This window comes from Anabrus simplex, chromosome 1 (genome assembly GCF_040414725.1).
Source record: "Anabrus simplex isolate iqAnaSimp1 chromosome 1, ASM4041472v1, whole genome shotgun sequence".
NCBI lineage: Eukaryota > Metazoa > Arthropoda > Insecta > Orthoptera > Tettigoniidae > Anabrus > Anabrus simplex.
Window position 1 is genome coordinate 1178164452 of NC_090265.1, and position 16816 is coordinate 1178181267.

Here is a 16816-nt window from a genome sequence, read left to right on the forward strand (position 1 = left end):
TAGGTGCCTGGAGGAGAAGTAGAAAAATACGAAAAACCACTTCGAGGATGGCTAAGGTGTGATTCGAAACCCTTCTACTCAGTTGACCTCCCGAGGCTGAGTAGACCCCGTTCCAGCCCTCGTACTATTTGTTTTCAACTTTCATGGCAGAGCCGGGAATCGAAACCGGGCCTCCGGTAGTGGCACACATTAACCACTACACCACAGAAGCGGACTAGTACTATAATGCTACCTATATGTTTATGTTAGTGCTGAAATCCGATTTCTTACTTTACTAATGCTGAAAGCCCGAAAATGTAATGTTATTCTTTAATAAGGGAATCAGTCTAGAAGGAAATGTTGAAAGTGATGTGATATCTATCCAGGTTCGTTGTTATCCTAATACTATGGGTTACAGTACATTGCACGTATATAAAAGACAAAGATGTTGTGTAATAAATCTCGAAAATTTTAGGTATGTGTAGGAGCACTTCACACTACTCATTGTGTCTCAAAAAATTGGGGTCCGAGTATATGTATCTGCTCCAATATAATTGGATGCAAGGCTTACGAACCTGGTACATCAGAGTAGACAGGGCAAAGTAGGCCTTAATTTCATCTTCACTAGTGTCAAACACAGTCCTTTTCTGTGTGGGTCCAATAATTATTCAATAGCGTAAATGCTTGTTTCCCACGCAATGTGGTAAACAACAGGTCCATAACCTCCAAGAATACAGACAACTCCGATATAGAATTATCAAAATATTTGCCTCTCAGTTCTCCTGATACTCCTGGAGAGCCTGTTAAAGTGATGAATCATTGGTTGGTTATCACTATTAAAAAACCACACCCATTCACTATATTTTGGTTTCGCACGGTACGATTTTGTAGTCACTCGTATCAGGTGAACTGTCACTCACTTGAAATCTCTTCTTCAGTGTTATCATAATAGTCACCACTGTCCTCTGAGTCTAAAACACTTTCAATTAACTGAGCAATAGCATTGCTGTCACTTGCTTATACTATGCCCAGAGCCATGGCTAGGAGAATGACTGATACCTGATGAAATGTTTGTGCTTTCAGAGGCTACAATTAGGTAATAAATAATGCTGGAAGTTCTTAGAAGGAGAGCTGTAAACAAGCCACATTTCTGTTCTTTTAATAGAAGTTTGCTAAAAGGGAAACTCTTGCAGGCATGATCAAAATATAAGCTAGTACAGTATGCAAAACTTTTAGTGATACCTGGGCTCCCTAGTGCTGAATTAGTAGACCTCAGTTATCTTCGAGATTCGGATTGGCAACCTTTGAAACACAAACTATGAATAGATTATGCATCGCCGTGAGACATCTGGCATACACTTTACGTACTAGTACTGTTGTTGTTTATACAGCAAAGCCAAAATATAGGTTAGAATTGAACCTGAGTGAGGAAAATGCAAGTACATCACAGGAACCACCTAGAACTCCTACATGGAAATGACCATCAAGGGCTATACACAGTGAGGGAAGAAAAATAATAGGTCAAAGTGTTGATTGCTGTGCAATGGAGAAACAAAATAAACAGCTGATCTTCCCCCTCAGCAAGTCTATTCAACGAGCTGCCGCATATATGGGAAAATCTGTGGCAACTATTAAGAGGATTAAGTCATTTTCTGCTTCTCACCCCAGTGAATTTCCAGCCACCCCTGGTAAAAAAAGAGGTAGGCTTGTGTAACCAGTCCAACTAATCTGTTCTAACTAATATCATTATGAATAATGGTAGGGTGCCTTGTGCAAGTTTTATATGATATTCTCCTTTTTTATCTTAGGGAGAGAACTCAAGGGAAGATAGAACTTGACGATTTTGTCAAACAAGTGATAAGGTTTGCTATGAGCTTTACGTCGCACCGACACAGATAGGTCTTATGGCGATGATGGGATAGGAAAGGCCTAGGAGTTGGAAGGAAGCGACCGTGGCCTTAATTAAGGTACAGCCCCAGCATTTGCCTGGTGTGAAAATGGGAAACCACGGAAAACCATCTTCAGGGCTGCCGATAGGGGGATTCGAACCTACTATCTCCCGGATGCAAGCTCACAGCCGCGCGCCTCTACGCGCACGGCCAACTCGCCCGGTAACAAGTGATAAGGGACACCATTGAAGACTTCTATGTCATCCAAAAAGTGATACCTACCATGAACAGCCTGATCCCTGTGCTTAAAAAAGACATTAAGTGAGAGTGGAGCACAACTTCTTTCCGAAAAGTTTTGAAAAATATGGGTTTCGTGTGGAAGAAGGTCCAAAATAAATATGTTTTATTGCTGCAGCAGGCGGACATCATTGATTGGCGGGCACATTTCCTTGTCAAAATTAAACATGCTAAGGAAGAAGGCAAGGAAGTATTTTACTTGGACGAGTCCTGGATTGATAATACTATGACTACTGGGAAATGATGGCAGAGCATGCGTAAGCTCTTTGAAAAGGCTAATCATTGCAAGTGTTGGATCTGAGAAAGGGTTCATTAGAGAAGCACAATTAATGTTTGAAGCCAGAAGTATCCAAGGCAATTACCACAGCCAAATGAATCCCCATAATTTTGAGAAGTGGTTCAAAACATCTGTGCTCCCTAATTTGCCTCTTGCATCTGTGATAGTGTTAGATAATACACCATATCATTCTCGACAGGTGGATAAAATACCATTGAAGTATGATACACGAGTGACGATGGTCCAGTGGCTACAGAGGAGAACCATTGTCTGTGACTTAAATCAATGGAAAGAGGCCCTGTACAGATTAGTTGAGGAAAACAGGCCTCCTAATAAAATTTATGCTGTTGACGTCATGGCTGGTGCAACAGGTCATGTCGTCCTTCCTCTTCCCCCATACGATTGTGATCTGAATGCCATTGAATTGGCAATGCCGAAATAAAACACGGATTCAAACGATGCAATATTAGGAGAGACATGTCAGCAATTAACTTACGACAACTGATCATCGGGGCATTCCATTTAGTATCTGCCGCAGATTGGGAGGGGTATAGCAGAAAGGTGAAAAAACTGGAAGAGGAATACTGGAGGCATGACGGTGTCATGGAAATAGCCATGGACAAGATTGTAATTAATAGTACTGCAGATAGCAGTGACGATTTTGAAAGTGATTGTGGAAGTGATATGTCTGAGAATTAAAAGAAATGCAGATAACAGTGACGACTGTAAAAGTGACTGTGGAAGTGATATTTCAGAGATTTCATGCTAGGAACAAGATTTGCATTGAGAAATGTTATATAATGTGTATGACACAGTGGTTGGTTTAAGATAATAAAGGTTTAGAAAATTCATATCGATTGATCATACTATAGATTCAATTCAGATTTCATTTCCATTCAGTTTGCAGTATTACCGAAGCTGTTGAGTTCATTATCGCTTTTGCCCCTATGACCAGAACATGACTCAACAAAGCTGGAGATTCTGACATCTGATGATATTTGATGAACATCCTGGATTTGCTGAAGGCTGAGGTTCTTTGAGTACACTTCGCTTAGAAAACATTAGAGGGATTTAAATTCTTGTATAGTCTACTCTAGATCACTTTACAATATCAATCAATATTCTACTCACTTCTTTTTTTCCTTTCTTATTGAGGTGGAGACAATGTGTTGTGTGATACTCCCTTCTTAGGTTAATATCAATGTAAGTACAGTACCATTAGAATGTTGCCCTACCAGAACTCCAACCTGTATTTTGACTTCATGATTTATGCATGACTCTTGCATTAAATCATACCTGTGAGGAATGTCCATTAGAATAACTTTTGTTCCTCTCCTGGACGTAAGGTAGGTATTTTTACATGTATGAACATTTGATGAAATGTGTTCAGTCTTCAAGTAGAGCTGCCTTATGATTTTTGTGTTTACCATAAATAATACCAGCTGAATGCAATGTGAAGATGTTCCCTTAAGCAAGTTCACCACTGATCGCTTTCCCAGAGCTTGTTATAGTTACCATAGTGAAAGATCTGTAGATATGTCAAAACCATCCTTCTATGAGATATTCTTAAAAAAAGCGCATTATCAAGGATTTAGTATTGATGGGACTTAAATTTTTGGATGGTGGACATGAGAAATTGTCTCTTCAAAAAATGGAAAATGTTGGATTTTTAATACAGATAATCAAAGTTCTAACTGTATGTGTGCAGTTAAAAGTAATTTGTAAGAATCTGAGGATGTTCTTGTAAAATAAAACATGTCATTCCACTTACAATTGTTTATTTTTTACAGGTATTGATAGTGTTCTAAGTGTTATATTCATGTTCAACTGACTGAAAAGCTTGTAAGTTATATGGATTTTGATTTGATGCCATTTAGGCTGCCAGCATATTAATTTGGACCTTCCATTTTACTCTACTGGATGATGGAGAAGCAACAGATCTCTGCTGGGAAATCTAAGGCTGAGGTTCTATTTAATATTGTCAGGTAAATGTCAAATGTATCCTTTTTTAAATTACAAGTTGTTTTATGTCGCACCGACACAGATAGGTCTTGTGGCAACGATGGGACAGGAAAGGACTGGGAGTGGCAAGGAAGCGGCCATGGCCTTAATTAAGATACAGCCCCAGCATTTGCCTGGTGTGAAAATGGGAAACCACGGAAAACCATCTTCAGGGCTGCCGACAGACTGTCTCCCGAATACTGGATACTGGCCACACTTAAGCGACTGTAGCTATTGAGCTTGGTATTAAATGTGTCACTATAGATATTTTACATTTCAATATTGTATGATATAGAATGTTGAATGAACTACTTTTCACCCTTCAAAACTCCATCTGCCACTGTTGGGTTTGAACTCATGATCCTTGGATTAAAAGGTCGGTATTCTACCACTGTGTGTGTTGTATTATGGTGATATGAAGTGTTGTGGATCAAGATGTCAGATATAGCGGGCTTTCTGCATATCTATTATTTAAGTTTCTGGTTGTTCATATTATTGTCATTGTCCTTCAGCTCCACTAGTTGTGATTTTCTCCTTTTTTTTTGGCTAGTTGCTTTATGTCGCACCGACACAGATAGGTCTTATGGCGGTGATGAGACAGGGAAGGGCTAGGAGTGGGAAGGAAGCGGCCATGGCCTTAATTGCGGTACAGCCTCAGCATTTGCCTGGTGTGAAAATGGGAAACCATGGTAAACCATTTTCAGGGCTGCCGACAGTGGGGTTTGAACCTACTATCTCCTGAATACTGGATACTGGCCGCACTTAAGCGACTGCAGCTATCGAGTTAAATTGAAATAATAAATACTTAGTATTGAATAGGTTGAACTACCATTGTATTGAATAGGTTGAATAGGTTTAACTGTGATACTTTTCAATACGGAACAATGAAATTTTTATCTTTAAATGCAGCTATCGAGCTCGGTGATTTTCTCCTTTTTGTGTGTAATGTTACCATACCTTTACCTGTTACAAAAGTACTTCCCGCCTGCCTGAGTATTTAAAATATTAACATGCGAGAGGTTGCACCCATGACAATTTGCCGCACTTTCTAAATATTTGTTAATAATTTCATTTCTAGGCGCTGTAGGGCTTAGGGCGCTCGTTTCATCCCTCCCCTCCTTCTCTCCCACCTGACATTGATTATCGTCAGTATAGTGCCTGCTGCATTCCGGAGTAGTTTAATTTTCTTTCACTCTGACATCTGCTGCGGCAAATTGCCTTCGAGCAACCCCTCGCGTAGTGTATTCTTACATGACTGCATTTCCAAGAAAGTTTCTTAAGTAAAGTTCATGAGGTTTATGGTGGCTTTCAGTGAAGTGTGGTGCTGTAGTTTTATCTTGAATTGTGACCAAATCATTCACTGAAATGTACAAATGCAAACGTTGAAGAAATTTGCTCACGCACGACCTCTCACGTTCTTTAAAAACTCACATAATTTTACCAGATTTTACAAAAAAATCATTAATTTTTTACATTGAGAAAATATTGTTACTGGGTAATTATGTTAGTACTAGTTGAAAGGCAGTTAAACAGGGTACATATTTATATTTTTATCAGAGCATTCACTGCAAAAGGAAAATAGCAGCTCTTTAGAATATTAAGCGTGAGCAATTTGCCTTCGCACGACCTCTCGCATTCTAAAATGGGTGCGACTTCTCGCGTGTTAATGAAAAACCCTGGTATTGGTGGACATGTTCCTTTCAAACTTACCAATGCATCCTCTTGGTCCAGCACTGAATGGCAGAAAGCAATAAGGGGGGCGACTTTGCATGGCTTCTAGTGAGAAGCGATCAGGATCAAACTTATTTGGATCTGGATATAATTGTGGATCACGTTGTAATATGAAAAGAGGTATGGTGACATTTGCTCCAGCTGGAACATTGTAGCCCACTGAAACAGACATTACATTATTTATTAGTCAAATTTCTTGCTGCTAGTTTCTAAACTGAGACCTCCATAGAATTAAGTTTTTAAATACAGGGTGCAACAGAAAGAACTCCCAAATATTTAACATAAGTAACAAATCAATGATAGAAGCTATTCAGAACTTTATTTCACAGTTTGAAAAAGCAGTGTTTCTCATTTACTTTACATACTCCGCTGCTTACATTGGTAGACCTATGTGGTAGAAATAACTTTAGCATTTGCCACCTTTGTTTATCAGGCGTTAGTGGTGATGCGTGTGGCAGAATGGTGGTCTTGTGTAACACATGCCTTGTCATGTCAGTTGCTATCATGACATGAAGTTGAGAGTAATGTGGCTTCATGACTGAGGCTTACTTCAAAAAATGCTGACTATTACCTCAACACAGCACTTATTTTGTAGACACTTTAGGCTAGGTCATATGATAAAGTTCCTGACAGGAAAAACATTTTGTTATGGGTCGACAATTTGAGAAGAATGGGTTGAACATTGAAAATGAAGCCACTTTGTAGCATTCAAACACCACAGAACATCCGTGCGGTGAGACAAGTCATTACGCTCAGTCTCTTCAACATTTGGTCCTTTGGCATGCAGTTGCTATGTGATTATCTGAATGTATTGTAAGGAGAATTTTACACACAGAGACGAAGTTCAATCCTTACAAAATGGTGGGTGTGCAGGAACTTAGTGAATGCGATTATACCTACCACAGAGCATTTTGTGAGAGTATCTTAGGAGTTGTTCCTGCAGACACTAGTCTTCTGCCAAGTGATGAAGTTCACTTTCAGCTGTCCGGCTGCATTAATAAACAAAATACTTGGTACTGGACCAAAACCAATCATTGCCAGCTCCATCAGTAACCTCTTAACAGTGAATGTGTTACTGTCTGATGTGCTGTTGCTGAGTTCAGAATTACAGGCTCATACTTTTTTGAAGTGTTGTAGGCTCATACATTTTCGAAGAGGAAGGCAGAACCATACGAACGTTAAAATAAGAATAATAGTCAACACCACCTTTCCAATACATAGCTTTCCTTATACTGTATGTGTACTCCAACATATCTTAATTGCTGGAATTAAATCTGAAATACTTCTTACAATTCTAACATGTGTGGCTATGTTTTGGATCCACAAATGATTTCCATACTCCCAGTCATAATTAACCATATGTAATAGGTTTGCTTAAAGTTTCAAACATAATGGTGCTTCTGTATGTTTCAGTCTTAGGCCGCGTGCACACCGAGCACGCTTCGCATAGTGTGTCGCGTGTAGCGTGAAATGCTATGCATAGCGCAAGGCGTGCTTGCTGTTCACACCGAAAACTCTACGCCGTGCTCTCAGCTTAGGTTGGTGCGAGGCGTTTTAGGGTGGTCACAAACTAATGCCGTTATCCAAGTACACTAGAAACAGTTTACTGATGGATAACAGTTACCTAAAATTGAAAATTAGGAAAAAGAATCGAAAGTGGGTTCATGAATTTAATGAAGAACGAATTACTTTCAGAGAATTCCATCGTTTGCACAGAGATGCAAGACTTTATCGCGATACATTTTATGATTACTTAAGAATGACAAAAAATACCTTTGACCTTCCAAACCCTGCAACTGAAATGTGGCGTCAAGTAGCAAAGAAGTATTGGGAGAAATTCAATTTTCCGAATTATCTAGGAGCACCGTGTAACAAACACGTGGAAATTAAATTTCCGACTAAATCACGCTCTTTATATAATAATTATAAATAGTATTTTGCAATATTGTTACAATTAACATACACAATTAATCATCATAACAAAAGTGGAGTAAATGTGTGACAAATATAATAAACATAAATATTTACTTCCAAGCCCACTACTAGCCTGCAGAGTGATATTCTTCATGTTACCACCCTCCATTGGCAAAATTATAAACCGATATGACAGAGTCTGGGAGATTCTATGCACTTTGTCACAAAGTGTCTGGCTACATGGCTAAATGGTTACCGCACTGGCCTTTGGTCACAGAGTCCCGGGTTCGATTCCCGGCAGAGTAGGGAATTGTAATCATAATTAGTAAATTGCATTGGCACGGGGGCTGGGTGTATGTGTGTATTTATAATCATTTCATCCTCATCATGATGCAAGTCATCTACGGGAGTCAATTCAAAAGACCTGCACCTGGCAAGCCGAAATTCTCCTCGGACACTTCCGACACTAAAATCCATACCCAATTTCATCCTGTCACAATGTTAAGCCCAGTAAAGTGTGACAGTAGAAGTAATATTACTGTATATGTTTACTGTAGGAATGCGATACAACTGTTGTAGATACTTAAGTCCACTTAGTTTGCAAAACAGTTACATTTTTATAATTTTTGTGTCTTGGGTTCCATATTTCTTCTCTTTGAAACACTGCATGAATAATTTCTTCTTCCATAGATTCAGAACCAGCTAGGTAACGCTAAGCAATTAACCAACACTGCGCGTTGTCTGGCGCTTCGCTTCGCTGTAAGATAGGCGTTCAGCGCAGCAGAGCACGGATGGTGTGAACATCTGGATTACGAACAAAGCACTGGTTATGCTTAGCGTTGAGCAACACGCGACACACTATGCGAAGCGCGCTCGGTGTGCACGCGGCCTTAGTGTCTGCAGGCAGCTTGGTGCATGTTAGTGTGAACATAAGATAGGTAGAGATGGACTAACTTCTTGGCCCCCACACTCTCCTGATTTCAACCCACAGAAAATTTTCTTGTGGGGGCAATTAAAGTGTGACTGCTGTGGATAATGCAGTAACTTTGTGCTTGAACTGTGGCTGCCTGTCAGACAGTATGCATTACACCAGGAATTCCAGTACGGAGGACACCAGGCATTCTTGATGATATTTGGAATACAGTGGGAAAAAGAATAGAAGTCTGAATTCAGGCAAAAGTTGGACAGTTTGAACATTTCATATGACATGCCAACAGAATGTTCCAGTGGTGGTTAGATATGTATTCAGTGCAACTCATGACACATGTTAATATATGCAATTGTATCACAAAGATGTGTTAAGAGTGCACTACGAATGAAGTCCGATAACTCAGTAGTTATGCATTTCTGGACCCATGTTGTTATAATTTTTTTCTTTTTATTCTCTCTATGCAAGGAATCCATTCCTGAGGGTTTGCCCTGGATGTAGTTACACCTTATATAGGAAGATACAAACATCAAAAGAAACCATGTAATAACAGAATGACAGTTCAATGTAGTGACAAATTGAATCATTATGGAATGACAGAAACATGTAAATGAACATAATTGTATATAGATGCTATTAATATAATGTCCGGCTCCATGGCTAAATGGTTAGCATGCTGGTCTTTGGCCACAGGGGTCCCAGGTTCGATTCCCGGCAGGGTCGGGAATTTTAACCATACTTGGTTAATTCTGCTGGCACTGGGGCTGGGTGTATGTGTTGTCTTTATTGTCATTTCATCCTCATCACGACGAGCGGGTCGCCTACGGACGTCAAATCAAAAGACCTGCATCTGGCGAGCCGAACTTGTCCTTGGGCACTCCCGGCACTAAAAGCCATACGCCATTTCATTAATATAATTCCAATTAATACAAGGGTTCTTTGGTATAGGATGCATCAGAAATAACTCTCAAATGTTAAACATCAATAACAAAGTAACACCAGAATTTACTTCACAGTGTGGAAGAGCAGTGTTTACCATTTACTTACACATACACCATCACTTGGTTTTGAAAATGATATCCTCCAAATGCCAACTGTCCTTTTCCATGCAAGTCTGAAGTCTCTCCTTGAAGTTCTGCATTACTCTGCTGGTCATGTCTAGTGATACTGCCTCAATTTCTTGATGGATGACAGCTATATTCTTTGCTACTGGTTAAATGTTGCACTGACACATCAAAGTTTGTTGGCGATGCAAAGAAGGGAAAGAGCTAGGGTTGTGAAGGCAGCAGCCATGGCCTTAATTGATATACAGTCCCAGCATTTGCCTGGTTTGAAAATGGAAAGCCATAGAAAACCATCTCAGGTCTGCTGCCAGTGGGATTTGAATCTACCATCTCCCGAATGCAAGCACATGGCTACCCGACCCTAACCTTATGGCCAGCTTGCTTGGTGATGGCAGCTTTCAGTTGCCTAGTGTTTGTGGTTTACATTGGCAGATTTGGGCCTTTAGATATCCCCAAAGAAAGGAAGATGAAGCTACAAGATTAGTGCAAGAGGATGGCCACAGAATGTTACCAGATCAGGCACCCTGGGAATATTTCACTTAGGAGGTTTATCGACGCCCTTGATGTGTGTGCAGTGGCACCAACCTGTTGGAAAGACACAGTAGGATTCCCTATTTCATTGTGTTTTGGCTGCTGGTAGTAGTATAGAATCATTATGTAATGATCAGAAGTTCCTATCATGGTTCTGCCTTACAAGTAATAAATCTCATTGCAGACCATATTGGACATCAGATTATGAACATTAAAATAAGAATAATAGTTAACACCACCTTTCCAATACTTATCTTTCCTTATATTTAGGATATAAACATTACAACAGGCATTGTAACATGGGACATGTATCGCTTAACTGTCGTATCATCAGCCGAAATAAATCTTAGCCTAAAGTTAGGTCAGGGTCCCAAACCTAGTGTCCTTAAAATATATGGCACCCTAAGAATCAACATTTACATTTAGAAAATCAAATAGGCTTAAAACTAGTGTGAAAAACAAAACAAACATAGAATGTTACAAAATGGCTAAGAGAAAAACACACAATCATGTTGAAACAGAGGTTAAAAACAGAAAGTACAATACAGAAGTGGTAGTGAAATAATTAAAATCATGAGGATATAATTGCTACCAGTCAGTCGATCAGAATGTTCAAACATAAAACAAGAGTGAAAATATATAAGAGTGTTCATCATGGCTAAGTGAAAAAAACACGTAATCGTGTTGCCAGAGGTTAAAAAAATAAGGTACAACACAGAGCTGGCAGTTTAATAATCAAACTCATTGCAACCAGTCAGTTAATAAGAATGTTCATACGTAACAAAAAATGATGATTATATTCTTTTGAATGAAGAAATAATTAAATCCCACTCTTGTATGGATACGTGAGTCGGGCAAGAGAAATCACACATTGTAGCAGACATGGAGTAATAACACTTCAAACAGGATTGATCACACCTGAAGCCGCTTATAAAGTTAACAATGGTTAAAGCCGAATTACAGGTGTCTTCATTTTTACTGGGAGTTCAAGACCAAAATGGAATAAGATGCAAAGTGCGTGAACTGAAGTCTGAAAAATGGAAAAGGGAAAAAGATGTACTCGGGCCTTGAAAATAGGGTGTTCAAAATGAGAGTCTAAGATTGCTTACCTCTTATGTTGGATTGACTGGAGACATTAGCCGTTCGAGGGGGTCTGTTAAACGTCTGCCCATTGCTACGTGTGTTGTATCTGTGTGCTTGCTTAGGCAGAGAGTAAGTTGGGACGGGAGGGGTCCGCAACAATGAAAGTGCTGGAAGCTGACGGCGGAGTTGTATTATCGGGAGGGGGGTAAGGTGGAATCTGTTATGACGACTGTAGGGATATTTAAAGGTTTATAATTGAAGTTTTTGTGAAATTGTTATGATTTATATTAAAATTAGTGAGTAACTTAGGGACTTGTTCAATTAATGGGCTGTTGTTCTCAGGGACATCATTCAAATTATTATTATTATTATTATTAAAATGTTGATCCAAGAAAATGTACGTATTTTCCAATCCAGTCATTAAGCTGCTTTTATATGCATATTTTAGAATGTGGAGGCCCTGATCAATTATTGAATAATTGAGGCCGGAATCCCTCATGCAGTTGCTCATGGAACTTGGAACATTATAATGCCTTAAAGCATAAGAAGTACTCTGCCATGAGCAACCACATGAGGGATTCCGGCCACAATTATTCTACAATATTGATCAGGGCCTCCACATTCTAAAATATGTATATAAAAGCAGCTTAATGACTGGATTGGAAAATACGTACATTTTCTTGGATCAACATTTTAATAATAATAATAATTTGAATGATGTCCCTGAGAACAACAGCCCATTAATTGAACAAGTCCCCAAGTTACTCACTAATTTTAATATAAATCATAACAATTTCACAAAAACTTCAATTATAAACCTTTAAATATCCCTACAGTCGTCATAACAGATTCCACCTTACCCCCCTCCCGATAATACAACTCCGCCGTCAGCTTCCAGCACTTTCATTGTTGCGGACCCCTCCCGTCCCAACTTACTCTCTGCCTAAGCAAGCACACAGATACAACACACGTAGCAATGGGCAGACGTTTAACAGACCCCCTCGAACGGCTAATGTCTCCAGTCAATCCAACATAAGAGGTAAGCAATCTTAGACTCTCATTTTGAACACCCTATTTTCAAGGCCCGAGTACATCTTTTTCCCTTTTCCATTTTTCAGACTTCAGTTCACGCACTTTGCATCTTATTCCATTTTGGTCTTGAACTCCCAGTAAAAATGAAGACACCTGTAATTCGGCTTTAACCATTGTTAACTTTATAAGCGGCTTCAGGTGTGATCAATCCTGTTTGAAGTGTTATTACTCCATGTCTGCTACAATGTGTGATTTCTCTTGCCCGACTCACGTATCCATACAAGAGTGGGATTTAATTATTTCTTCATTCAAAAGAATATAATCATCATTTTTTGTTACGTATGAACATTCTTATTAACTGACTGGTTGCAATGAGTTTGATTATTAAACTGCCAGCTCTGTGTTGTACCTTATTTTTTTAACCTCTGGCAACACGATTACGTGTTTTTTTCACTTAGGCATGATGAACACTCTTATATATTTTCACTCTTGTTTTATGTTTGAACATTCTGATCGACTGACTGGTAGCAATTACATCCTCATGATTTTAATTATTTCACTACCACCTCTGTATTGTACTTTCTGTTTTTAACCTCTGTTTCAACATGATTGTGTGTTTTTCTCTTAGCCATTTTGTAACATGCTATGTTTGTTTTGATTTTCTAAATGTAAATGTTGATTCTTAGGGTGCCATATATTTTAAGGACACTAGGTTTGGGACCCTGACCTAACTTTAGGCTAAGATTTATTTCGGCTGATGATACGACAGTTAAGCGATACATGTCCCATGTTACAATGCCTGTTGTAATGTTTATATCCCAAATATAAGGAAAGATAAGTATTGGAAAGGTGGTGTTAACTATTATTCTTATTTTAATGTTCATAATCTGATGTCCAATATGGTCTGCAATGAGATTTATTACTTGTAAGGCAGAACCATGATAGGAACTTCTAATCATTACATAATGATTCTATACTACTACCAGCAGCCAAAACACAATGAAATAGGGAATCCTACTGTGTCTTTCCAACAGGTTGGTGCCACTGCACACACATCAAGGGCGTCGATAAACCTCCTAAGTGAAATATTCCCAGGGTGCCTGATCTGGTAACATTCTGTGGCCATCCTCTTGCACTAATCTTGTAGCTTCATCTTCCTTTCTTTGGGGATATCTAAAGGCCCAAATCTGCCAATGTAAACCACAAACACTAGGCAACTGAAAGCTGCCATCACCAAGCAAGCTGGCCATAAGGTTAGGGTCGGGTAGCCGTGTGCTTGCATTCGGGAGATGGTAGATTCAAATCCCACTGGCAGCAGACCTGAGATGGTTTTCTATAGTTTTCCATTTTCACACCAGGCAAATGCTGGGACTGTATATTAATTAAGGCCATGGCTGCTACCTTCACAACCCTAGCTCTTTCCCTTCTTTGCATCACCAACAACCTTTGATGTGTCAGTGCGACATTTAACCAGTAGCAAAGAATATAGCTGTCATCCATCAAGAAATTGAGGCAGTATCACTAGACATGACCAGCAGAGTAATGCAGAACTTCAAGGAGAGACTTCAGACTTGCATGGAAAAGGACAGTTGGCATTTGGAGGATATCATTTTCAAAACCAAGTGATGGTGTATGTGTAAGTAAATGGTAAACACTGCTCTTCCACACTGTGAAGTAAATTCTGGTGTTACTCTGTTATTGATGTTTAACATTTGAGAGTTATTTCTGATGCATCCTATACTAAAGAACCCTTGTATTAATTGGAATTATATTAATGAAATGGCGTATGGCTTTTAGTGCCGGGAGTGCCCAAGGACAAGTTCGGCTCGCCAGATGCAGGTCTTTTGATTTGACGTCCGTAGGCGACCCGCGCGTCGTGATGAGGATGAAATGACGATAAAGACAACATGTACACCCAGCCCCAGTACCAGCAGAATTAACCAAGTATGGTTAAAATTCCCGACCCTGCCGGGAATCGAACCCTGGACCCCTGTGGCCAAAGACCAGCATGCTAACCATTTAGCCATGGAGCCGGACATTATATTAATAGCATCTATATACAATTATGTTCATTTACATGTTTCTGTCATTCCATAATGATTCAATTTGTCACTACACTGAACTGTCATTGTGTCATTACATGGTTTCTTTTGATGTTTGTATCTTCCTGTATAAGGTGTAACTACATCCAGGGCAAACCCTCAGGAATGGATTCCTTGCATAGAGAGAATAAAAAGAAAAAAATTATAACAACATGGGTCCAGAAATGCATAACTACTGAGTTATCGGACTTCATTCATAGTGCACTCTTAACACATCTTTATGATAGAATTGCATGTATTAACATGTGTCATGAGTTGCACTGAATACATATCTAACCACCACTGGAACATTCTGTTGGCATGTCATACGAAATGTTCAAACTGTCCAACTTCTGCCTGAATTCAGACTTCTATTCTTTTTCCCACTGTATTCCAAATATCATCAAGAATGCCTGGTGTCCTCCGTACTAGAATTCCTGGTGTAATGCATACTGTCTGACAGGCAGCCACAGTTCAAGCACAAAGTTACTACATTATCCACAGCAGTCACACTTTAAGTGCCCCCACAAGAAAATATTCTGTGGGTTGAAATCAGGAGAGTGTGGGGGCCAAGAAGTTAGTCCATCTCTACCTATCTTATGTTCACACTAACATGCACCAAGCTGCCTGCAGACACTAAGACTGAAACATACAGAAGCACCATTATGTTTGAAACTTTAAGCAAACCTATTACATATGGTTAATTATGACTGGGAGTATGGAAATCATTTGTGGATCCAAAACATAGCCACACATGTTAGAATTGTAAGAAGTATTTCAGATTTAATTCCAGCAATTAAGATGTGTTGGAGTACACTACCTATAATAGAAACAGATAAATCAGCAACAAATCATTTCTGGCCTCATATCATTATAACATTTTTTCTTCTCTTCTGGTGAATTCTTCCTGAAGTTTTTCCCAGGGCTTATGGTACACTCTCTATATGACCAGATTTTGTTCCCCTACAGGAGAACACAAGAAGGGATGTAAGTTGTAGAGGTGATGTTGGAGGATGCTATCAAGGGAGAGTTGCGGAATTGTTGACGAGAACCTTGATGAAATCTACAGCATAGAACAGTGGTGGGTCCAGATGGGTTCAAAGTTACATGCAAAATACTTTCACAACTGTTCATAACCCTTGAACATCTAGAGGATAGGCACCTGAAAATTGTACAGTTCACAATAGAACCATGCTCTAGGAACACAGTAGTACGGTACCTCTTACGTTAGTCATTGAAAGTAACTGACCATTCAGCCAAGGAGCCAGATATTAATGCCATGGTAGATAAAAATTTAATTTTGATCCTAGAAAGATATATATAGAGTCAAAAAAAAAAAACACTGTGAATGCTTAATATGTTACGTGGGATGGCAAACTGATTACTTTTTCAAGAGGGGACATGCCCTGAAATGCATGATTTTGGTGCTGTGGGGCATCGAAGTCTAGCAGTATTTTGGATAAGGTAAAGGGCATTCCTTCCTTATTTTGTTAAGAAATCTCCACCAATCCAAGAACAGCATTTTTATTGTGCAATGAATTACGAAGAAGTTTAAATTGTCAACCTCTAACTTGATTACGGAGCCTCCATTGGGGGTGCAGAGATTGGCTTCCATGTTCAAAGTCATGTGGCATGGTATTCCAGTATGCAGAAGTGTCACACATGCCCTTGAGAGTACCCTAAACAAAAACGTCTGATGACTATTGGTGTCTACCTCTTCACCACTGATGTAGACCCTGTGATCAAGTTGGAGGTCAATAAATCAGACCACTTTTGTAATTTAATGCATAATATAATGCAGAGGTGAAGGATGCATGGATGTGTTGAAAACACTGCTTCCCTTTGCACTTTAATAATTATTTTGAGAGGTTACGTGTATTTTACTTTCATGCTTTTAGAGTTATGTTTAAGCAGTTTTCAATGCATGTACATAGTTAAATTAAACATGTTAAGTGAATTTCATAACAGTTGTATTTATACTTTTAAGACTTCCAATGCCTTATGAAACC

At 39.2% G+C, this 16816-nt stretch overlaps 1 protein-coding gene across 1 annotated transcript in view; it reads right to left on the bottom strand.

Moving 5' to 3' along the window:
- LOC136877298 (cytochrome P450 4c3) overlaps positions 1 to 16816 on the bottom strand; it is a 129295-nt gene that overhangs the window by 27580 nt on the left and 84899 nt on the right. Inside the window, exon 9 of the mRNA XM_068225567.1 lies at positions 6154 to 6345. Coding sequence (XP_068081668.1) covers positions 6154 to 6345 — 192 coding nt within the window. The remainder of the gene's footprint in view (positions 1 to 6153; positions 6346 to 16816) is intronic.